At 40.8% G+C, this 25,278-nt stretch overlaps 1 protein-coding gene across 2 annotated transcripts in view; it reads right to left on the bottom strand.

Moving 5' to 3' along the window:
• Nucleotides 1–25,278, bottom strand: part of LOC133563543 (tetraspanin-18B-like) — a 132,797-nt gene that overhangs the window by 71,319 nt on the left and 36,200 nt on the right. For both annotated transcript variants that reach the window (XM_061917712.1, XM_061917713.1), the window contains exon 2: nt 2,396–2,475. In XM_061917712.1, coding sequence (XP_061773696.1) covers nt 2,396–2,398 — 3 coding nt within the window. In that variant the 5' untranslated portion in view covers nt 2,399–2,475. The remainder of the gene's footprint in view (nt 1–2,395; nt 2,476–25,278) is intronic.

Here is a 25,278-nt window from a genome sequence, read left to right as displayed (position 1 = left end):
CTCGTCTGCATTATTCATAAATAGACAGACAACACATATACTCCGCTGCTTCACAGGCCGCTGGATGTAGCCGGCAAAGTATTCCCATGCTAGCTAGCCGGTCTTTACCAAGAGCCCCTCCACGCCGAAGCCAATCCGGGCGACGCTGTCTTGTTAAGAAAAGGTGTTAACAAAATAAAAGCATGTAAACAACATACGCAAATGTGCGATAAAATAATTGTCGGCGTTAATAGATTGATGAGTTAACGCGTAATTAACGCATTAATTTGCCCACCCCTAACATACACACATATACATACACACATGTACATACACACATGTACAGTACATACACACATATACATACACACATATACATACACACATGTACATACATACATGTACATACACACATGTACATACACACATGTACATACACACATGTACATACACACATATACATACACACATATACATACACACATGTACATACACACATATACATACACACATATATACACGCATGTACATACACACATGTACATACACAAATGTACATACACACATATACATACACACATGTACATACACACATATACATACACACATGTGCATACACACATGTACTTACACACATATACATACACACATGTACATAAACACATATACATACACACATGTACATACACACATGTACATACACAAATGTACATACACACATATACATACACACATGTACATACACACATATACATACATGTGCATACACACATGTACTTACACACATATACATACACACATGTACATAAACACATATACATACACACATGTACATACACACATGTACATAAACACATATACATACACACATGTACATACACACATGTACATACACACATATACTTAAACAAACCAGTGACTGATAAGTCTACTTAAACAAACCAGTGACTGATAAGTCTACTTAAACAAACCAGTGACTGATAAGTCTACTTAAACAAACCAGTGACTGATAAGTCTACTTAAACAAACCAGTGACTGATAAGTCTACTTAAACAAACCAGTGACTGATAAGTCTACTTAAACAAACCAGTGACTGATAAGTCTACTTAAACATACCAGTGACTGATAAGTCTACTTAAACAAACCAGTGACTGATAAGTCTACTTAAACAAACCAGTGACTGATAAGTCTACTTAGACAAACCAGTGATTGATAAGTCTACTTAAACAAACCAGTGACTGATAAGTCTACTTAAACAAACCAGTGACTGATAAGTCTACTTAAACAAACCAGTGACTGATAAGTCTACTTAAACATACCAGTGACTGATAAGTCTACTTAAACAAACCAGTGACTGATAAGTCTACTTAAACAAACCAGTGACTGATAAGTCTACTTAAACAAACCAGTGACTGATAAGTCTACTTAAACAAACCAGTGACTGATAAGTCTACTTAAACATACCAGTGACTGATAAGTCTACTTAAACATACCAGTGACTGATAAGTCTACTTAAACAAACCATTGACTGATAAGTCTACTTAAACAAACCAGTGACTGATAAGTCTACTTAAACAAACCAGTGACTGATAAGTCTACTTAAACAAACGTTTGCTGGCAGGTTGGTTGCCATGACGATGATATGCTGGAACAGGTTACAGCCACCGTGTCTCAGGCTGAAGTAACCTTTAACCTTTCAGTCTACACCCGTGTGCTGCTCAGACGGGCCTGGAATACTAAATTTCCAAACCTCAATGCAGACCACAACCCGACAAAGAGCAGCCTTGGTCTGCCGTTGAAGGCGAGGAACAGAACTTCTCGCCATAACGCTCCCTCCTGTGGACTCTGTCAACGACACTTTGAGCAGGTAGTTCTTTGACTGTCTCATCTCAGAGAGTGTTGTTACTAACACACAGAGGAGGCCCTTTAAGTCTACAGTCCAAGGACCAGCTGACTCACCAGAACATAAACACTTGTCAAAATAAGCAGGTCCTTGCACTATAAGAGCTGGTGTGTGGAAACACTTTGGCTTCTACAACAATGATGGCGGGAAAGAACTACTCTCACTATTACGTTGGATCCACTATCCACTATGGACTCGGACTTGGAGGTGCTGATTCTCATCTTAGTCGCTTCACACTCGGCTGTGAACAGATCCAGTGAAAGCTAGTCTGGCACGGAGACTGTTTCTACAAACATTTGTGAAAGAATACGCCGCTCTCAGTGATTTCCAGCATGGAACTGTCATGTCAACAAATCCAGTCGTGAAAAGTCCTCGCTCCTAAATATTCCAAAGTCAACAGTCAGCTTTATTGTAAGAACATGGAAGAGTTTGGGGAACAACAGCAACTCAGCCACCAGGTAGTCGGCCAGGTAAACTGACCAGAGAGGGGTCCTGGGTCAAATAAAAACCTACCATGTCTGTCTCCTGGAGCTTTGTTCAGGTGAAGTTGACGCCTTCTCTGGGGTTTGTTAGCACAGGTGTGGTCTCACGGGCTGTTGGGAACAGGAAGAGGCAGAGGTCAGCAGGCAGCTAACGAGATGAACAAGAAGCGAGGAGAGAGGAAAGCAAAGTGACATATTTGTAGAGAGTGCTCTTCATTTCAACAGAGTGAGAGTGGGAGCTCCAGGAAATACTGAATTCAGTTCAAGGACCGAGGCTGCTTTTATTATAGAGGACTTCAACTACCAGCAGTGAGCTAATCTGCGACTGTAGCTCTCTTCATGCTTTTCTGTATTGTTAAGATTTGCTGCAGTTTGTCCATAAGCCACACTGAGATCATTATTCATGTATTTGTTACGCCTCGTCTCCATTACTATGGACTGGACTCTCACTATTATGTTAGATCCACTATGGACTGGACTCACACTATTATGTTAGATCCACTATGGACTGGACTCTCACACTATTATGTCAGATCCACTATGGACTGGACTCTCACTATTATGTTGGATCCACTATGGACTGGACTCACACTATTATGTTAGATCCACTATGGACTGGACTCTCACTATTATATAGGATCCACTATGGACTGGACTCTCACTATTATGTTAGATCCACTATGGACTGGACTCTCACACTATGATGTTAGATCCACTATGGACTGGACTCTCACATTATTATGTTAGATCCACTATGGACTAAACTCTCACTATTATGTTGGATCCACTATGGACTAAACTCTCACTATTATGTTAAATCCACTATGGACTGGACTCTCACTATTATGTTAGATCCACTATGGACTGGACTCACACTATTATGTTAGATCCACTATGGACTGGACTCTCACTATTATATTAGATCCACTATGGACTGGACTCTCACTATTATGTTAGATCCACTATGGACTGGACTCTCACACTATTATGTTACATCCACTATGGACTGGACTCTCACACTATTATGTTAGATCCACTATGGACTGGACTCTCACACTATTATGTTAGATCCACTATGGACTGGACTCTCACACTATTATGTTAGATCCACTATGGACTGGACTCTTACTATTAGGTTAGATCTACTATGGACTCTCTTCAGTGTTACAGCCAGATAGACCGAACCAGTACTTTTCAAACAGCGTATAGTACCGTCTTTGATTGATTAGTACCCCAATAGTTTAGTATATCACACAACCCGAGTCTCTCCCCTGCAGACAATATTGATAGCCAATCAAAGAGCTGCTTATGCAGCCTCAGTAAGCAAAAATAGTCCGCAATCAAAACTTTTTCAACAGTCTCCGTTGTGCTATTTTAGGCTTCATAATGCACCACACATTTTCAATGTCTGGACTACAGGCAGGCCAGTCTAGTACCCCCACTCTTTTACTATGAAGCCACGCTGTTGTTGTCACAACTGGGCTTGGACATGGATTGTTTCTTCGATGCAGATGAGGATCAGCACGAGCGAGGCGTGGACGTGAGTACATGATATTTATTTAATAAACAAACAACAAAAAGCGCTCACAATGGAGGTACAAAACTTGGCTACACAATACAAACGTGAAACAAAAACACCTGCTCGATGGCATGAAATGATGGACATAAACTAAAGGACTTTGCACAAAAACAATTGGCTATGAACTATAAACAAAGACTTACTTGGACAAAATGAACAGCGTAGCAAGGCATGAAGGAGGCGCGGCATGGGTAGCGTGTGTGAAGACCCCAGGACAAAGACAACAAAAAGAGTGACTTAAATAGCTATGATCATTAGTGAAAACAGGTGTGAGGCTGAGAACAGGGACGTGACAGGTGAAAACTAATGAGTTGGCATGGAGACCAAAACAAACCATGAAGTGCCAAGACAGAACCAAATGTCCAAAATCAAAACATGACAAAACAAAACATGATCCATAGGTGTGACAGTTGTAACACGTAGCTCGGCATTATTTTGCTAAAATAAGCAGGGGCGTCCATGATAACGTTGCTTGGATGACAGCATATGTTGTTCCAAAACCTGTATGTACCTTTCAGCATTAATGGTGCCTTCACAGATGTGTACGTTACCCATGTCTTGGGCACTAATGCACCCCCATACCATCACACATGCTGGCTTTTCAACTTTGTGCCTATAACAGTCTGGATGGTTCGCTTCCCCTTTAGTCTGGATGACACGATGTCGAATATTTACAAAAACAATTTGAAATGTGGACTTGTCAGACCACAGAACACTTTTCCACTTTGCATCAGTCCATCTTAGATGATCTCGGGCCCAGAGAAGCCGGCGGCATTTCTGGATGTTGTTGATAAATGGCTTTCGCTTTGCATAGTAGAGCTTTAACTTGCACTTACAGATGTAGCGACCAACTGTATTTAGTTGCAGTGGTTTTCTGAAGTGTTCCTGAGCCCATGTGGTGATATCCTTTCGAGATTGATGTTGGTTTTTGATACAGTGAGGGATGGAAGGTCACGGTCATTCAATGTTGGTTTCCGGCCATGCCGCTTACATTTAGTGATTTCTCCAGATTCTCTGAACCTTTTGATGATATTATGGAGCGTAGATGTTGAAATCCCTAAATTTCTTGCAATTGCACTTTGAGAAAGGTTGTTCTTAAACTGTTTGACTATTTGCTCACGCAGTTGTGGACAAAGGGGTGTACCTCGCCCCATCCTTTCTTGTGAAAGACTGAGCATTTTTTGGGAAGCTGGTTTTATAGCCAATCATGGCACCCACCTGTTCCCAATTAGCCTGCACACCTGTGGGATGTTCCAAATAAGTGTTTGATGAGTATTCTTCAACTTTATCAGTATTTATTGCCACCTTTCCCAACTTCTTTGTCACGTGTTGCTGGCATCAAATTCTAAAGTTAATGATTATTTGTTTATGAGTTTGAACATCAAATATGTTGTCTTTGTAGCATATTCAACTGAATATGGGTTGAAAAGGATTTGCAAATCATTGTATTCTGTTTATATTTACATCTAACACAATTTCCCAACTCATTTGGAAACGGGGTTTGTAAATATAATGAACAACAACAACCTGGCAGACTGGCATATGTGCTGCGGTCTTCAATTGCTGCAAACTGCAACCACAAAAATGACCATTTTGTTGACTTGAATGAGATCTGATTATGTTGTGTAAAATGGTGCGGTGGTAGAGTGTACCACGCTGTACCCACATGGCAGCGATCACTCTCATTTCATGTGGGAGGATCCAAAAACCGGAGTGTAAGAAACAAAGGAGCATCATATTTCTCCCAATGAACAGCGGGAGAGAAGCTCTGCATTATTTGTTGGTTTCCATGGAAACCCTGTTTCACCAGAAAGTGGAGCACCAATCAGATCGCAGGTCCCGGGTGCATCAGTTATGGGGGCGAGAGGAGAGATCAGCGCAGAAGGCTGAGAAAAGACAACAATGAGACAAGACCCTCGAGGAAGACGAGAAAAAAGGCCAAACCGGGGAGGTTCCAACAAAGAGCCGCAGAAATAAAAGGATTCATCTCTAAATGGCTTTTCTGTTCAATGAATATATCTCAGCAAATCCTCACGTCACATCAGAAGCACGATTTTTTTTAGAAAGTAATCATCAAAGCAGCAACTAGAAAATATTCCAAATATTCTAACATTAAATGAAAACCTCCTGACGTCATGAGTGACACTTCCCCTGTCATCATTTTCTAAATGGAGGAGGCTGATTTCTTTACCGGTAATTTGAAATTGCATAAAGGGAAGAAGATTAAGTGCTATTCAATAGAATTTAAGGTCCAAGCTTACATCACACTCAAATTTTTACTGCATGCCTATGGTAAGTGCCTGAGTGAGAAGAGCTTTTAAAATAATTAGCGCATGCTTACTTTTACCGCATGCCTTTGGTAAGTGCAGGAGTGAGAAGATGTTTTAAATGAATTAGCGCCCCGGCGGCAATTCAAGGAAATACTGTATTGGGTTTTACTCTTGATCGTGCACTTTTATTTGAAGCCCATCTTAACAACTTGGTTTCTAAGCTTAGCGTAAAGCTTGGTTGTGTCTTGCCCAGCGTCCTGGGCATGAGGTTAAAGTGTATCCGGCAGTCTGGGGTCTTGGGGCACTAGGAGGTTAAGCCCTTTACTACTGTTACCCCAGGTGGTCCTTGGCAAAGGCCTAGTACCTGACTGCCTCCTAGCCAGGGATACGCTGAAGACCTCAATGGCAGAGCAGGCGGAAGACGGTAGATGTAAGAACTACCACATGAACAAAGGCACCCCCACATCCATGTGGGCCCAGTTACAGGGAAATAACAACCCAAGACTTCAAGGTGGAACAGGCTGAGGATGATTGCTAACCCTATGGAGCGTCACAACGGCTGATGAAGGCTGCAGCAGAAAAGGGGCCCCAGTCGTCTTGGACTCCATGCCACTGGACCCTGACCCAGATCTGTCAAGGATGGTGTGGCCACTGTCTGTGCACCAGTCTCCCCACGTGAAACAAAGTCACGCACAGGCGTCCTCCATAAAGGGATACACCCCCACCAGGAGGATCGTCATACTCGCTTTGAGTGACCGCCGATGATGATGATGAAAGAATTGGTTTCTTTTTTTTTTTTTAAAAATACTTCTCTCTTAGAGTCAGAAAGTAATTAGTGACAGCGACGATCTTGCCCGTAATTGATTATGGAGACCTGTTTTGTTTTAGTGCTTCATCTAAATGCCTCCAGTCCTTGGACACAGTTTTTTACTCAGCACTAAGATTTGTGACTGGCTGTCATAGTCTCCCCCACTTCCGTCACCTGGATACAAAGTCAGACTTCTCTTCATTGAGTGCACGCCGATACACACATTGGCAGACTATCCTTTATGAGGCTCTTTTAGGTTTAATGTAGGGCTGGGCAATATATCGATATACTCCATGTATCGCAGGTTTGTCTGTGCGATATAGAAAATGACTATATGGTGATATTGGAGTATACCTTCTCACGCAGTTGTTTTTAGCTGCTGGCATTACACTACAGGATTTCTCACTCTTTCTTCTCTACCGAACATCATAGACATTATTATTATTATTAGGGTCCTTGGCCCATGGCAAAGGACTCCACAGGAGTCCTTTGCCATGGGCCAAGGACCCTATTGAAACTGCTGTGTTTTATTATTATTCCGCACCTACGCGCTGTTATTTGACCCCCTTAACATGCTTCAAAACTCACCAAATTTGACACAAACGTCGGTATAGCAAACCTTCCCAACATATTAAGCAACCAATCCCCCAAAATGAAAATTGCGCTCTAGCGCCCCCTAGGAAAAACTTACAGACAAAACTGCATGTAACTTCTGTTAGGAATGTCATAGCGACATGAAACAAAAACTCCTATGTAGGTCTGACTTAGACCCAATTTTCATACACTCACTTCTTTCAGCAAAAATCTACAGGAAGTTGGCAAAAACCCCTTCAAAATAAAATGTTCGCAAAAAATGCAATTTTTGCCTCTTTGCGCTGTAATTTGACCCCTTTAAAATGCTTCAAAAGTCACCAAACTTGACGCACACATAAGGAATGGCGAATATTGAAATCTAATGAAAAAACCAAACCCCAAAACTCAAAATTGCGCTCTAGCGCTATTTTTGAATAAAACACTGAAAAAACTGCTCCTAGGAAGAAAACACAGACAAAACTGCTTGTAACTTCCGGTAAGAATGTCGGAGAGACATGAAACAAAAACCTCTATGTAGGTCTCGCTTAGACCTACATTTCATAGATTGACAACCCCCAACAAAAATCAACAGGAAGTTTGCAATCCCCCCTTCAAAACAAAAGTTTTGTAAAAACCGGTCACCTTTCTTCAAACATTATCTCCTCTGAGTGCGTTTGTTGTTTTGGCTTCAAACTCGCACAGGAGAGAGATTGAACCCTTCTGATTAAAAGTATATAACAGAGTTTTGATAAGTTCTCAGGTTTTGATTTTACGCGCCTTCAAAGAACCCCTGTGCAAAGTCTCCTAAAAAATGTCATTCTTGCCTCTTTGAGCTGTTTTTTGACCCTCTTAAAATGCTTCTAAACTCACCAAACTTGACACACACATCAGGTCTGGCAAAAATTGCGATCTGATGAAAAAACCTAACCTCAAAACTCAAAATTGCGCTCCACCGCAATGTTAAGGTAACGTGTGGAGTTCCCCAGGGTTCGGTCCTTGGCCCTGTACTCTTCAGCATCTACATGCTGCCGCTAGGTGACGTCATACGCAAATACGGTATTAACTTTCACTGTTATGCTGATGACACCCAACTTTACATGCCCCTAAAGCTGACCAACACGCCGGACTGTAGTCAGTTGGAAGCGTGTCTTAACGAAATTAAACAATGGATGTCCGCTAACTTTTTGCAACTTAATGCCAAAAAAACGGAAATGCTGATTATCGGTCCTGCTAGACACCGACCTCTATTTAATAATACAACTTTAACATTTGACAACCAAATAATAAAACAAGGTGACTCTGTAAAAATCTGGGTATTATCTTCGACCCAACTCTCTCCTTTGAGTCACACATTAAAAGCGTTACTAAAACGGCCTTCTTTCATCTCCGTAATATCGCTAAAATTCGCTCCATTTTGTCCACTAAAGACGCCGAGATCATTATCCATGCGTTTGTTACGTCTCGTCTCGATTACTGTAACGTATTATTTTCGGGTCTCCCCATGTCTAGCATTAAAAGATTACAGTTGGTACAAAATGCGGCTGCTAGACTTTTGACAAGAACAAGAAAGTTTGATCATATAACGCCTGTACAGGCTCACCTGCACTGGCTTCCTGTGCACTTAAGATGTGACTATAAGGTTTTACTACTTACGTATAAAATACTACACGGTCTAGCTCCAGCCTATCTTGCCGATTGTATTGTACCGTATGTCCCGGCAAGAAATCTGCGTTCAAAAGACTCCGGCTTATTAGTGATTCCTAGAGCTCAAAAAAAGTCTGCGGGCTATAGAGCGTTTTCCGTTCGGGCTCCAGTACTCTGGAATGCCCTCCCGGTAACAGTTCGAGATGCTACCTCAGTAGAAGCATTTAAGTCTCATCTTAAAACTCATCTGTATACTCTAGCCTTTAAATAGACCTCCTTTTTAGACCAGTTGATCTGCCGCTTCTTTTCTTTCTCCTATGTCCCCCCCTCCCTTGTGGAGGGGGTCCGGTCCGATGACCATGGATGAAGTACTGACTGTCCAGAGTCGAGACCCAGGATGGACCGCTCGTCGGGACCCAGGATGGACCGCTCGCCTGTATCGGTTGGGGACATCTCTACGCTGCTGATCCGCTTGAGATGGTTTCCTGTGGACGGGACTCTCACTGCTGTCTTGGAGCCACTATGGATTGAACTTTCACAGTATCATGTTAGACCCGCTCGACATCCATTGCTTTCGGTCCCCTAGAGGGGGGGGGTTGCCCACATCGGAGGTCCTCTCCAAGGTTTCTCATAGTCAGCATTGTCACTGGCGTCCCACTGGATGTGAATTCTCCCTGCCCACTGGGTGTGAGTTTTCCTTGCCCTTTTGTGGGTTCTTCCGAGGATGTTGTAGTCGTAATGATTTGTGCAGTCCTTTGAGACATTTGTGATTTGGGGCTATATAAATAAACATTGATTGATTGATTGACATTGAACACGGAAAAACTGCTCCTAGGAAGAAAACACAGACAAAACTGCTTGTAACTTCCAGTAGGAATGTCAGACAGACATGAAACAAAAAACACTACGTAGGTCTCATTTAGACCTACATTTTAATAATTAACATACTTTAGCAAAAATCAACAGAAAGTTTGATATTTTCACTTCAATACAACAACTGCATTACTTTCACAATGCATTAGATTCTCAAAATAGTGGCTCCAAGGCGTCTTTTAACGCTTATCCGGCCGTGGGTCTCGGGGGCAGCAGCCAAAGGCGGACCCGACCAACGCTGCTTGCAGCTTTAATTATTATTATTATTATTATGAGTTTTACATTACAAATCAATCAGATAGTGTTATGATGCTACCTCAGTCTGAAATCTCCTGTGTTCAGGTCGCATAAAGATGAGGCTCATCATAACCCTCATCATTATTCACCAAAATAGACGGTTTCAAGATGAATTTGTTGACAAATTAGCAGGCGAAATTCATGTTTTAGGAACTCGCATTATTCAAAGTTTCACCACTGATTGCCAACGCGTTCTTCAGAGCAGACATCCAGGCAAATGTTCCCCAAAACTGCATGGGTCATATTCATCCATAAATCATAAAATGTTGACTTTGCTTGCACAGAAGCCTTGAAACTACCACAGCTCTGGAAAACCCCAAAGTAGACATTGGGGGTTTTTTTTCAGAGCTGTGGTAAGGAAGAGTGGATGCTTTCCAGGCAATGAGCAGTGAGGGTTACATCCATACTTGCCAACCCTCCAGATTTTCCCGGGAGAGTCCCGAAAATCTCCCGGGGCCCCCGTTCTCACGAATTTCTCCCGATTTCGAAGACGAAGCAGAAGAAGAGACATGGCGACGACGACTAAGGAGAAGAAAAACGCTTGCAAGTTCCTAAAATGAATGGAAAAAAACATTTCAGTTCATCCAGGACAACTGGAAAGGGAAGAAGTATGCTGCCTGCAAATTGTGTAGATCAGACTTCTCCATTCAACACGGTGGTCGAACGGATATAGTCACTCATGAACAGTCAGAGAAGCACAAGACTGCCCAGTATCATGGGCCACCCTCATATATATATATATATATCAATCCATTTTCTACCGCTTATTCCCTTTTGGGGTCGCGGGGGGCGCTGGCGCCTATCTCAGCTACAATCGGGCGGAAGGCAGGGTACACCCTGGACAAGTCGCCACCTCATCGCAGGACCAACACAGACAGACAGACAACATTCACACACACATTCACACACTAGGGACCATTTAGTGTTGCCGATCAACCTATCCCCAGGTGCATGTCTTTGGAGGTGGGAGGGGCCTATACCCAGGTGCATGTCTTTGGAGGTGGGAGGGGCCTATCCCCAGGTGCATGTCTTTGGAGGTGGGAGGGGCCTATCCCAAGGTGCATGTCTTTGGAGGTGGGAGGAAGCCGGAGTACCCGGAGAACATGCAAACTCCACACAGAAAGATTTGAACCCAGGACTGCAGGAACTTCGTATTGTGAGGCAGACGCACTAACCCCTCTCCCACCGTGAAGCCCATCATGTATTATTACTATCATCCAATGACTACCTCGAGTGTCTGATGTCAAATATTTCGATATCCTCCTTTATTGTTATATTTGTGAAGGAACCACAACTATTCTGATATCATTAACCCTCAATTATTGTATTTGTTTTGTTGATTTATTCTGTATGACATCTATTCCATATTATGTACGTATGCATTTACCAATACGCCATGTTGGTGTCAGTTGTACTTGTCATATGCTGTTTTAAAATTTATTTGTTTATATGTTTTTCAGTTTTTTTCAATCTTATTTCAGGTACACATTATGTTGTTGTTTTTTTTTGGTCTGTTATAATACCGCATTTTTTGGATTATAAATTGCTCCGGAGTATAAATCGCACCTACCGAAAATGCATAATAAAGAAGGAAAAAAACATATATAAGTCGCACTGGAGTATAAGTTGCACTTTTGGGGGAATGTATTTGATAAAAGCCAACAGCAAGAATAGACATTTGAAAGGCAATTTCAAAATAAATAAAGAATAGTGAAGAACAGGCTGAATAAGTGTAGGTTATATGAGGCATAAATAAGCAACTGCTATGTTAACCTAACATTTTATTATTGGTGTGAGTTTTCCTTGCCCTTATGTGGGCTCTACTGGGGATGTCTTTGTGGTTTGTGCAGCCCTTTGAGACACTAGTGATTTACGGCTATATACAAAAAAAACATTGATTGATTGATATTATGGTAAGAGTCATTCAAATAACTATAACATATAGAACATGCTATACCTTTACCAAACTATCTCTCACTCCTAATCCATAAATCCCATGAAATCTTCTTCCTGGATGTCACTTATAAACAACTCTGCCAACTCCAAAGGTATGCGCCGCTTCCTCCTGTCCTTTTCTGCTGCATATTTCACTACGTCCAGCTTGTAATCTGCACTACATGGTTTCCTTTTCAACACCATTTTTTGTTCAGCCCTTCTCACTTTTTATAAGTTACCGCCAACGATGAAATGATCCATTTTAATAGCTACATCAGTAGCATATAGCATATAGCAGTTAGCATCCCATGACCCACAATGCACTTCTGCCATGACCCTCCCCTGCCGAATTCTTATTGGTTGGCGTGTGTGTGACGATTGCTGACATTTTCTTCGTCTCTTCCGCGAATGAGATAAATAACATTATTTGATATTCTACGGTAATGTGTTAATAATTTCAAACACAAGTCGCTCCTGAGTATAAGTCGCACCCCCGGACAAACTATGAAAAAAACTGCGACTTATAGTCCAAAAAATACGGTATTTGAATTTTAGTGAATATATGCCCCCCGCAACCCCAAAAAAAGGGAATAATCGGTAGAAAATGGATGGATGGATGGATGGAAATATATATATATATATATATATATATTAGGGGTGTAGGAAAAAATAAATTCTAATACAAATCGCAATTCTCACGCTGTGCGATTCTGAATCAATTCTCTTTTTTTTTTAAATATTTTTTTAAATATATTTTTTTATCAATCCAACAAACCACTACACAGCAATACCATAACAATACAATACAATTCCAAAACCTGAGCCAGCAACACTCAGAACAGCAATAAACAGAGCAATTGAGAGGAGACACAAACACCACACAGAACAGACCAAAAGTAGTGAAACAAAAATGAATATTATTAACAACAGTATCAATATTAGTTATAATTTCAGCATAGCAGTGATTAAAAATCCCTCATTGACATTATCATTAGACATTTATAAAAATAATAAAAAAGAACAATAGTGTCAAAGTGGCTTACACTTGCATGGCATCTCATAAGCTTGACAACACACTGTGTCCAATGTTTTCACAAAGATAAAATAAGTCATATTTTTGGTTCCTTTAACAGTTAAAACAAATTTACATTATTGCAATCAGTTGATAAAACGTTGTCCTTTACAATTATAAAAGCTTTTTTAAAAAAAAAATCTACTACTCTGCTAGCATGTGAGCAGACTGGGGTAGATCCTGCTGAAATCTATGTATTGAATGAATACACAATCCTTTTCAATCGGGAAAATATCGTTTTTCAATCGAGAATCGAGTTGAATCGAAAAAAATCGATATATAATCGAATCGCGACCCCAAGAATCAGTACTGAATCGAATTGTGGGACATATTGAATTGTGGGATATATATATATATATATATATATATATATATATATGTATACATATACCTCCATCCATCCATCCATTTTTTTCCCGCTTATTTCCTTTGGGGTCGCAGGGGGCGCTGATGCCTATCTCAGCTACAATCGGGCAGAAGTAGGGGTACACCCTGGACAAGTCGCCACCTCATCGCAGGGCCAACACAGATAGACAGACAACATTCACACACTAGGGACCATTTAGTGTTGCCAATCAACCTACCCCCAGGTGCATGTCTTTGGAGGTGGGAGGGGCCTATCCCCAGGTGCATGTCTTTGGAGGTGGGAGGGGCCTATCTCAGGTGCATGTCTTTGGAGGTGGGAGGAAGCCGGAGTACCCGGAGGGAACCCACGCATTCACGGGGAGAACATGCAAACTCCACACAGAAAGATCCCCAGCCCGGGATTGAACCCTGGACTACTCAGTACCATCATATTGTGAGGCAGACGCACTAACCCTTCTGCCACCGTGAAGCCTTGTGTGTGTGTGTGTGTGTGTGTGTGTATATATATATATATATATATATATATATATTAGGGGTGGGCAAATTAATGCGTTAATTACGAGTTAACTCATCAATCTATTAACGCCGACAATTATTTTATCGCACATTTGCGTATGTTGTTTACATGCTTTTATTTTGTTAAGGCCTTTTCTTAACAAGATGGCATCTCCCGGACGGGCTTCGGCGTGGAGGGGCTCTTGGTAAAGATGGAACATTTGGCAAAAATACCGGACAATTCTGCAAATTTCATGGCTGGTTTACAGCGTGGTCACTCCGGGATCACTTACGACCGCCAGACAATTCTGAATGTGGATAGATCGGGCCGTTTTGGACTGAATGACGTGTGCTTGCTAGACCGGCTAGCTAGCATGGGAATACTTTGCCGGCTACATCCAGCGGCCTGTGAAGCAGCGGAGTATATGTGTTGTCTGTCTATTTATGAATAATGCAGACGAGGAGTGTTGGCTGAGTTCTTAACGTTTACTTTCAGAGCGTGCATATCACAACATACAAGATGCCGTCATGGCGACACAACCTTTACCGGGCTACCGCGCATGCTCGTCACTCCTGTTGCATGCTGGGTAGGGTAGTTCTTTTATTCCCTGGCTCATAACATCACAATATAGTACCATGTATATGAGTTCAGTTTATCAAAGCACCAAGCAAACAATCGGAAAATTCCCATCATATCAATTCCTAGATATGGTCATAATTATTTTAAGTGCACTACGCAGAATAAACACAACATTATTAATATTGCTACTACGGATAATTTGATCAAAAATTCCCTAAAATAGCCCACTACCTATAATATAGGTTTTTTAAACATAAGATCCCTGATAAAAAAAAATGTTTCTGCTGTTACCTCAGAAATTGCCTGTTCAGATGTTATGATTGTGGCTCAGAGATTTGTATGTAGATTATATTTATTTTCCACAACAAACAGGATAACTTAAATACCCGGGCAGTGGCAATAAGCTTAAATGTTTGTATTTACATTTTTTGAGTTGATTTTCATAAAATATGCTATTTAACTGCTACTGTTTAACAAGGACTGATTTAAATTGTGTTTGCACAACAAATGTTTTGGCACTTTTGTTCATGTGGGAGAATACTCCAATAAAGGTGCACTACACACTACTTTTGAATTCATTATTGGGCTTTGCGTATACAATGCAGTTAATCGCGATTAATCAGAGAAATAGTGCGATTAACTTTGATTAAAATTTTTAATCGTTGCCCAGCCCTAATATATATATATATATGTGTGTGTGTGTATATATATATATATATATATATATATATATATATATATATATATATACATACATACATACATACATACATACATACATACATACATATGAGGCTTTAAGGTTTTTCTGTTTACATCCTGTATTTGCAAGAGAAGTTGAAGAAGTGTTTAAGTCAGTCTGCATTGTTCCTGTTAATGTGTGTTTTGTGTCCATGACACATCCTCCTGTCTTATTGTCTCCCTGGCAGGCAGAAAAGTCAGAGGTCAGCCACCAGCAACGTGCTGGGTCACTGACACCTCCTCTGCGGACAGGAAGTGGAGGATGTAAAGAGGAAGTTCATTATTCCATATCCGCTTCACAAATGAGATCATTTCCAGTGTTGACGAGCAGACAAAACATTTGAAATACGCTCCAACAAAACCTACAACTTTTTCCACCTGCACAAAAGGCCTACTTCTTTTTATTCTTGACAATTGTCTAAATCTGTGTGAGTGCTCACCAACATTAGAGCTAGAGATGTCCGATAATGGCTTTTTTGCTGAGACCCGATATTCCGATATTGTCCAACTTTTAATTACCCATTCCAATATCACAACAAAATGAGGCAAAATAATGTGTTAATACCACGACTGTATATACAGTATCTGTATCGGTTGGTATTGGGATATCGGCAAAAAGGCCATTATCAAACATATCTAAATTTCACTGTAAAATTGACAGTGTTTTTTGTTTTTTTTCCGTAAATATAAAACTGCATTTTTACAGTAAAATTCTGGCAACTTAGCTGCCCGATTGTAGTGTAAAAAAACATAACTTTTGATTTTACCGTGTACTATTGTGGACAGCAAAACAGTACCACCGTTTTGCAAAGTGGAAAAGTGTTCTGTGGTCTGACGAGTCCACATTTCAAATTGTTTTTGGAAATATTTGACATCGTGTCATCCGGACCAAAGAGGAAGCGAACCATCCAGACTGTTATCAAAGCAAAGTGTAAAAGCCAGCATGTGTGATGGTATGGGGGTGCATTAGTGCCCAAGGCATGGGTAACTTACACATCTGTGAAGGCACCATTAATGCTGAAAGGTACATACAGGTTTTGGAACAACATATGCTGCGTCTTTTCATGGACGCCCCTGCTTATTTCAGCAAGACAATGCCAAGCCACGTGTTATAACAGCGTGGCTTCGTAGTAAAAGAGTGCAGGTACTTTACTGGCCCGCCTGCAGTCCAGACATGTCTCCCATGGAAAATGTGTGGCGCATTATGAAACGTAAAATACGACAGCGGAGACCCCGGACTGTTGAAGGACTGAAGCTCTACATAAAACAAGAATGGGAAAGAATTCCACTTTCAAAGCTTCAACAATTAGTTTCCTCAGTTCCCAAACGTTTATTGAGTGTTGTTAAAAGAAAAGGTGATGTAACACAGTGGTGAACATGCCCTTTCCCAACTACTTTGGCACGTGTTGCAGCCATGAAATTGTAAGTTACAATATTTCCTTGAATTATATGCGCCTGCCTTGAATTACTGCCTGGTAAAACACGCTCACCAAATTTATTAGCGTATGCTTACTTTTACCGCCGGGTCAAATTTGTGACGTCACGAGTGATGCTACTGCTGCCATCATTTTCAAAATGGCAGAAGAGTTTTCTTTTGCTTTTACTGTGGGTAAACCAGGGGTCTTGTTCCACAGCCATACAGATCACACTAATGGTTGTGATATAAAACAATTGGAACACTCTTACTAATAGGTGCCACACTCTGTGAACTCTAACCAAACATGAATAACAAACACATTTCTGGAGAACATTGGCTCTGTAACACATCATAAACGCAACATAAGAATTACTCAGAATTCCAATGCATCCATGATTCCTGGCTATATTATACACCCGCTAGCACCAACCGTGCGTCGGTTGAGGTGGGCGGGGTTGCGGGCGCGTGTATAATATAGCCAAGAGTCATGGATGCATGGCATTCTGGGTAATTCTTATGTTGCGTTTATAATGTGTTACAGAGCCACTGTTCCCCAGAAATGTGTTTGGTGTGGGTTCACAGAGTGTGGCGCATATTAGTGTTAAAATAGGTTGTATCACAACCGTCAGTGTAAAAGGTATGGCTGTTGCCCAAGTATGCATTGCAATCTTGTATGAGAAGCAGTGAAATGCATGCGTCCTACCGGCACGCATATAGCAGCGTGTAAAGGTGGGCGCGATGACATGTTGTAGAGCAGTGGTCCCCAACCACCGGGCCGCGGCCGCAGAATAATTTTTTTATGAATTTTTAATATATCACACTCAAGTTTCTACTGCATACCATTGGTAAGCACAGGAGTGAGAAGAGGTTTTAAAATGTTTAGCGCCTGCTTACTTTTACCGCATTGTGCCAACTTTCACCAAACTTCCGATGCCCCCAACTAGTCTCTTGTCTCAGCCCGAGGTGGCGGGGAGTGGGGGGTATTCAAAACGATACTTTGAAGTAGGGATGCACCGAAATGAAAATTTGTGGCCGAAGCCGAAGCCGAATAAAATTCAAATGCTTGGCCGAAGGCCGAATAATGAATGCAGTTTTTCACAATTTTTTTAATATTGCATAAATAGCCTAGAATAAATATTTAGACATTTTTTTCAAATAAAGTATTTTTTTATTGAATATTGACATTTTTTTAATATTCCAGTCGTCTTTGCTTTTCAAAAAAAGCACAAAAGTTTTTCATTTATATTAGGCCTTCAAACAAAACATGCATTCCAAAAAAAAAAAAGTGCACTAAAGTGGATAAACCCACAACAAATGAATTATTGTCCTTTTGGCAAAAGTCTGCTTAGCCACAGTAGATATGCTAATAATGTAAACAGAAGGCTCAAGTAAATCTCAATTAAGTGTGTGCTTGTAACCTCTTACACTTATACAGGTAGCCTACACAACAGGCTAATAATGTAAACAGAGGCCCCACTAAATCTCAATAAGTGTGTGCTTGTAACCTCATACACTTATACAGGTACACAACATATCCCAACGTCACTGCACGTTGGTTGATTGCGTCATCGCGTCAAAAAATTGCGTCACACGCCACTAATCGGCCTTGTTTTTAACTCATTCCACCGAAGGCCGAATGTGGCTTTTTTTGCCATATTCGGCCGAATATATTCAGTTACCGATTAATCGGTGCATCCCTACTTTGAAACTAAGTAATTAAAGAGAAAAGAGCTGTCAAAGTGGGAAGGACAGGGTTAATGCTGGAGGATCAGTGAGAAGGACAGGAAAGGTTGTGAAAACCTGTAGCTGTGGGCCCGTGGGACACAATTAAGAGAAAGGCTTTTTTACTGAAGGCTACAAAAACACAACCAGGATACCGGCAGTGCAGCCTTGCAAGAAAAGGTAAGAGTTCAGTCTGACATACCCTCAGAAGTGGGTGGAGGTTTGTAAACTCCCAACTGGCAAGCAGCAACATAACACTTTCCATCACCTTTAAATCCTCAAGCTGGGTAAAGCTGGAAAATCACATCCAGGTTGGCTGCATTTTAATGACGTTAGCAGAGGATCTCCCCTCAGGACGTTTTCCACACTTGAAAAATGCCAGTACAAGAAAAACACACTTGAGATTTTAAATGGGATGACTAGGTTTTAGTATACTACCAAGTAAGGCTGGGCAATATGGCCTTTTTTTAATATCTCCATATTTTTAGGCCATGTGACGATACAGCATATATATCTCCATATTTTGCCTTTGCCTTGAATGAACACTTGATGCATATAATCACAGCAGTATGATGATTCTATGTGTCTACATTCAAACATTCTTCTTCATACTGCATTCATATATGCTACTTTTGAACTTTCATGCAGAGAGGGAAATCACAACTAAAAGTGTATTTATTAAACAGTTATTGGCACAGTGGCACAAACATTCATGTCATTTCCAAAACAGAAAGTGCAAGATTGTCAGAGACATTTTAAAACAAGCTATGAGTGCACTTTTGTGCATGATGTCACTAAGATGACATATCAAAACAACACTAAATTAGAGTGCACTTTTTGTACAGAACGGCACCACAATAGTTTAAAACAAATAAAATGCACTTTTGTGCATGTCACTAAGATGACATATCAAAACAACACTAAATTAAAGTGCACTTTTTGTACAGAACGCCACTACAATAGTTTAAAACAAATAAAGTGCACTTTTGTGCATGATGTCACTAAGATGACATATCAAAACAACACTAAATTAAAGAGCACTTTTTGTACAGAAGGCCACTACAATAGTTTAAAATAAATAAAGTGCACTTTTGTGCATGATGTCACTAAGATGACATATCAAAACAACACTAAACTAAAGTGCACTTTTTGTACAGAACGCCACTACAATAGTTTAAAACAAATAAAGTGCACTTTTGTGCATGATGTCACTAAGATGACATATCAAAACAACACTAAATTAAAGTGCACTTTTTGTACAGAACGCCACTACAATAGTTTAAAACAAATAAAGTGCACTTTTGTGCATGATGTCACTAAGATGACATATCAAAACAACACTAAATTAAAGAGCACTTTTTGTACAGAACACCACTACAATAGTTTAAAACAAATAAAGTGCACTTTTGTGCATGATGTCACTAAGATGACATATCAAAACAACCCTAAATTAAAGTGCACTTTTTGTACAGAACGCCATTACAATAGTTTAAAACAAATAAAGTGCACTTTTGTGCATGATGTCAGTAAGATGACATATCAAAACAACACTAAATTAAAGTGCACTTTTTGTACAGAACGCCACTACAATAGTTTAAAACAAATAAAGTGCACTTTTGTGCATGATGTCACTAAGATGACATATCAAAACAACACTAAATTAAAGTGCACTTTTTGTACAGAACGCCATTACAATAGTTTAAAACAAATAAAGTGCACTTTTGTGCATGATGTCACTAAGATGACATATCAAAACAACACTAAACTAAAGTGCACTTTTTGTACAGAACGCCACTACAATAGTTTAAAACAAATAAAGTGCACTTTTGTGCATGATGTCACACAAGATATTTCAATAAGTGTCAAATAAAAATGATCTGCATAATAGGAAATCAAATAGTGTATGTCCTTCACTATGTGGTAGGTTCCTGCGGACATTATCTCCTGTTTTAAACTATTTTTTTCATACCGTGTTGATCTGGAAATGTTTGCCTCTGCATTTTGTTGGTGTGTCACCAAACGGAGATGTCGACATGCGGAGTAATCACTCTTCAGTCTCTAGAAGGTGACTTTTCAAATGATGCTACAGATTAGCAGTAATGCTACCTTTTGCAGCAACACTTTTGCCCCACATTTGACAAATTACGGTTTCTGTTCGACATATTCCCACTTGAAGCCAAACCACCGCCAGACGATGGACCCCCTGCTGTTTTTCTTGGGAATTAATTCTTCCTTCGTTTGTTACCAGATTCGCACCTTCTTTCTTGCGTATTACCACTCGCACGGCTCTGCTAGCATCACAGCTACCGTTACCCAACGTGAGAAGGAGAGACAAGAAAGAGTGAGAAGAGCCTGTAGTGTAATGTCAGCAGCTAAAAGCAACTGCGTGAGAACATATACTCCAATATCACCATATAGTCATTTTCTATATCGCACACAGACAACCCTGCGATATATCGAGTATATCGATATATCGCCCAGCCCTACACCAAAATGTTAAAAACAGTTCTCCATATGACAAACCTGCAGTTGTACACCACTAAAATAACGCACAACCACTTTGACGATCACCTTTAAACCTCTTATATTATTTATAAAAGGGCAACCATTGGTCTGCACTAGGGTTGTACGGTATACCGGTACTAGTATAGTATCGCGCTACTAATGAATCAAAAACGGTACGGTACTCTGTTTGAAAAGTACCGGTTCACCATATTTCTTTTGTATTGGCATGATGGCCATACCATGAATTGATGAAAGTGGACCCCGACTTAAACAAGTTGAAAAACTTATTGGGGTGTTAGCATTTAGTGGTCAATTGTACGGAATATGTACTGTACTGTGCAATCTACTAATAAAAGTATCAATCAATCAAAGCGTCGTCGTCACTCCATGACACAGCTGGTTTTCCGAGCAAAGGAGCATGTTCGGCAGCGCACAATCACTACAATTATTGTATTACTATTTATTTCGCGAACTGCTTCCTTGCTATCACTTTTAGCATCATATTTGTACATATTGTATGTGCTGACGTTGTTGTTCTTGTTATTATTGTGTTTGCTGTTGTTGTTTTTGCCTCTCTGTCTTATCCCCACAATTTCCCCCTCTGTCTTCCTTTTTGTTCCTCTTTCCATCCCCTCCTGCTCCGGCCCGGCTGCACCAAATGATTGTATGAATACATTTAATGAAGTCAAATACAATACTGTCACGACGTGGACTCGAACCCGTGTTGCACCTGCAACCGGGTGTCAAGATTCCTCTTCCGGCTGCTTGCCCGGACACGCCCACACAGCCACAAGGCTGCAGACAATCATGCATCAGCACACCTGCACCTGACAAGAGGAAGCGGCATAAAAGACCAGTGAAGCCAGGACACCTTCGCCAGAACGTAACCAATCTCCCTTGATGTCTTCTGTGATCGTGTCTTGCCTCAAGACCTCCTCCTGGATCTTTGCTTGCCCTCCCCGATCTTTGACCACTGTTTGGACCTGAACATTGTTGCCTCTCTCCAGCTCCCGACTGCTTCCCTCCCTGCTGAGAGCCTCTTCGCCTCCCCCCTTGGATTCGACAAAAAATACATCCAACACACACCAACAACACCCTCTGGTAAATCCCACATTGTTAATTCCACACATCGTCCGCGTTCATTCTCTAGTGGTAGCATACACACCCCCCACATTCATCAAAGGTTTTAATAAACCTTCTAAAACCCCAGTTCTGTCCTGGTGTTGCCTCCTTTCCTTTGTCTAGTACACAACATAAGGTAACAAGAGAAGTATCCTCCACTTCTCTTTTGTAGAGTAAATCTGAACAGCCGATACGGACACAAAGGTACACCCCTTTGTCCACAACTGCGTGAGCAAATAGTCAAACAGTTTAAGAACAACCTTTCTCAAAGTGCAATTGAAAGAAATTTAGGGATTTCAACTTCTACGCTCCATAATATCATCAAAAGGTTCAGAGAATCTGGAGAAATCACTCCACGTAAGCGGCATGGCCGGAAACCAACATTGAATGACCGTGACCTTCCATCCCTCACTGTATCAAAAACCAACATCAATCTCGAAAGGGCTTAGGAACACTTCAGAAAACCACTGTCACTAAATACAGCTGGTCGCTACATCTGTAAGTGCAAGTTAAAGCTCTACTATGCAAAGCGAAAGCCATTTATCAACAACATCCAGAAATGCCGCCGAGATCATCGAAGATGGACTGATGCAAAGTGGAAAAGTGTTCTGTGGTCTGACGAGTCCACATTTCAAATTGTTTTTGGAAATATTCGACGTTGTGTCATCCGGACCAAAGAGGAAGCGAACCATCCAGACTGTTATCGACGCAAAGTGTAAAAGCCAGCATGTGTGATAGTATGGGGGTGCATTAGTGCCCAAGGAATGGGTAACTTACACATCTGTGAAGGGACCATTAATGCTGAAAGGTCCATACAGCTTTTGGAACAACATATGTTGTCATCCAAGCAACGTTATCATGGACGCCCCTGCTTATTTCAGCAAGACAATGCCAAGCCATGTGTTACAACAGCGTGGCTTCGTAGTAAAAGAGTGCGGGTACTTTCCTGGCCCGCCTGCAGTCCAGACCTGTCTCCCGTCGAAAATGTGTGCCGCATTATGAAGCGTAAAATACGACAGCGGAGACCCCGGACTGTTGAAGGACTGAAGCTCTACATAAAACAAGAATGGGAAATAATTCCACTTTCAAAGCTTCAACAATTAGTTTCCTCAGTTCCCAAACGTTTATTGAGTGTTGTTAAAAGAAAAGGTGATGTAACACAGTGGTGAACATGCCCTTTCCCAACTACTTTGGCACGTGTTGCAGCCATGAAATTCTAAGTTAATTATTATTTGCAAAAAGAAAAAATACAGTTTATGAGTTTGAACATCAAATATGTTGTCTTTGTAGCATATTCAACTGAATATGGGTTGAAAAGGATTTGCAAATCATTGTATTCTGTTTATATTGACATCTAACACAATTTCCCAACTCATATGGAAACGGGGTTTGTACATCAACTATATGATTTGCCTGAGAAGCTGGACGGGACACAAAAAAAAAAAAAAAAAAAAAAAACAATTTTTATCTTCATGGTGCAAACTTGCTAAAATTCTGCGTCTGTGCTGGCATGCCTGGCTCAACAACAAAAAGCACTTCCAAAAACGAGATTGAATCAGCTGATCTTTTGAGTGCATTAGCCCGATGTAAACAAGGTGCAGAGAGCGTGTGAGACAAGTGACTTCCACCTTTGTCCTGAACAAAATACATCAAACACAAGCAAATAAATGATAGTGAGACAAATAGATAGGCAACTAAATGAAACTTTCACAGGGGGGGGGTTGGTCTTGGAGATGGGGGGGCTAAGGTTAACTGGTCATGAGACGCTCACTACTGGAGATTCCCCCTGCCTGCAGGCTGGAGCTGTGGGAAAGGGACTTTTTGCAATTAAATCACATTGATTTATGTGAGACCCAGGAAAGGTTTTGGGAGAGGATGGAAACTGAGCTGCTTGGAAGCCATCCAGGGTAATGTCCAGTGGAAACACCAGTCGATCAGGGTCTACGCCGCAAAACATGACAGATCTGAGACATTTGTGTCGCCAACGTGGTCAAGAGGGACCCCGGCGAGGTAGATACCACGTCTTACAGTAATGTTGGGAATTTTGTCTCTGCGGCTCTCATTTGCACAACTGAGGTATGTTTTGCTTGAGCAGTTTCAGTCTTAAGTATTAACTTGGGGCAGTTTGGTGATGAACTAGGAAGCAAAGTGCTGGACTACAGTTTCAGCACACAGCAGCATGAATAATGTTGCTTCTGTTATGTGAGAAGTGCATCATGTAAGATGAAATAAAAGTCCACTTAAGCTGTTTTCAAATGATTATGTTTATATTATGATTATAAACAAACACCTTCTCAGTGGCCTAGTCGTTAGAACAGACCTGGGCAATTATTTTGACTCCGGGGCCAAATTTTGAGAAAAAAATGTGTTTATATACAAACCCCGTTTCCATAAGAGTTGGGAAATTGTGTTAGATGTAAATATAAACAGAATACAATGATTTGCAAATCCTTTTCAACCCATATTCAGTTGAATGCACTACAAAGACAACATATTTGATGTTCAAACTCATGAACTTGATTTTTTTTTGCAAATAATAATTAACTTAGAATTTCATGGCTGCAACTCATGCCAAAGTAGTTGGGAAAGGGCATGTTCACCACTGTGTTACATCACCTTTTCTTTTAACAACACTCAATAAACGTTTGGGAACTAAGGAAAGTAATTGTTGAAACTTTGAAAGTGGAATTCTTTCCCATTCTTGTTTTATGTAGAGCTTCAGTCCTTCAACAGTCCGGGGTCTCCGCTGTCGTATTTTACGCTTCATAATGCGCCAGACATTTTCCATGGGAGACATGTCTGGACTGCAGGCGGGCCAGGAAAGTACCCGCACTCTTTTTTTACGAAGCCACGCTGTTGTAACACGTGCTGAATGTGGCTTGGTGTTGTCTTGCCGAAATAAGCAGGGGTGTCCA

Source organism: Nerophis ophidion, linkage group LG12 (assembly GCF_033978795.1).
Source record: "Nerophis ophidion isolate RoL-2023_Sa linkage group LG12, RoL_Noph_v1.0, whole genome shotgun sequence".
Lineage (NCBI taxonomy): Eukaryota > Metazoa > Chordata > Actinopteri > Syngnathiformes > Syngnathidae > Nerophis > Nerophis ophidion.
The sequence above is the reverse complement of the archived record's forward strand: the minus strand, read 5'-3'. Positions and strand labels throughout refer to the sequence as shown.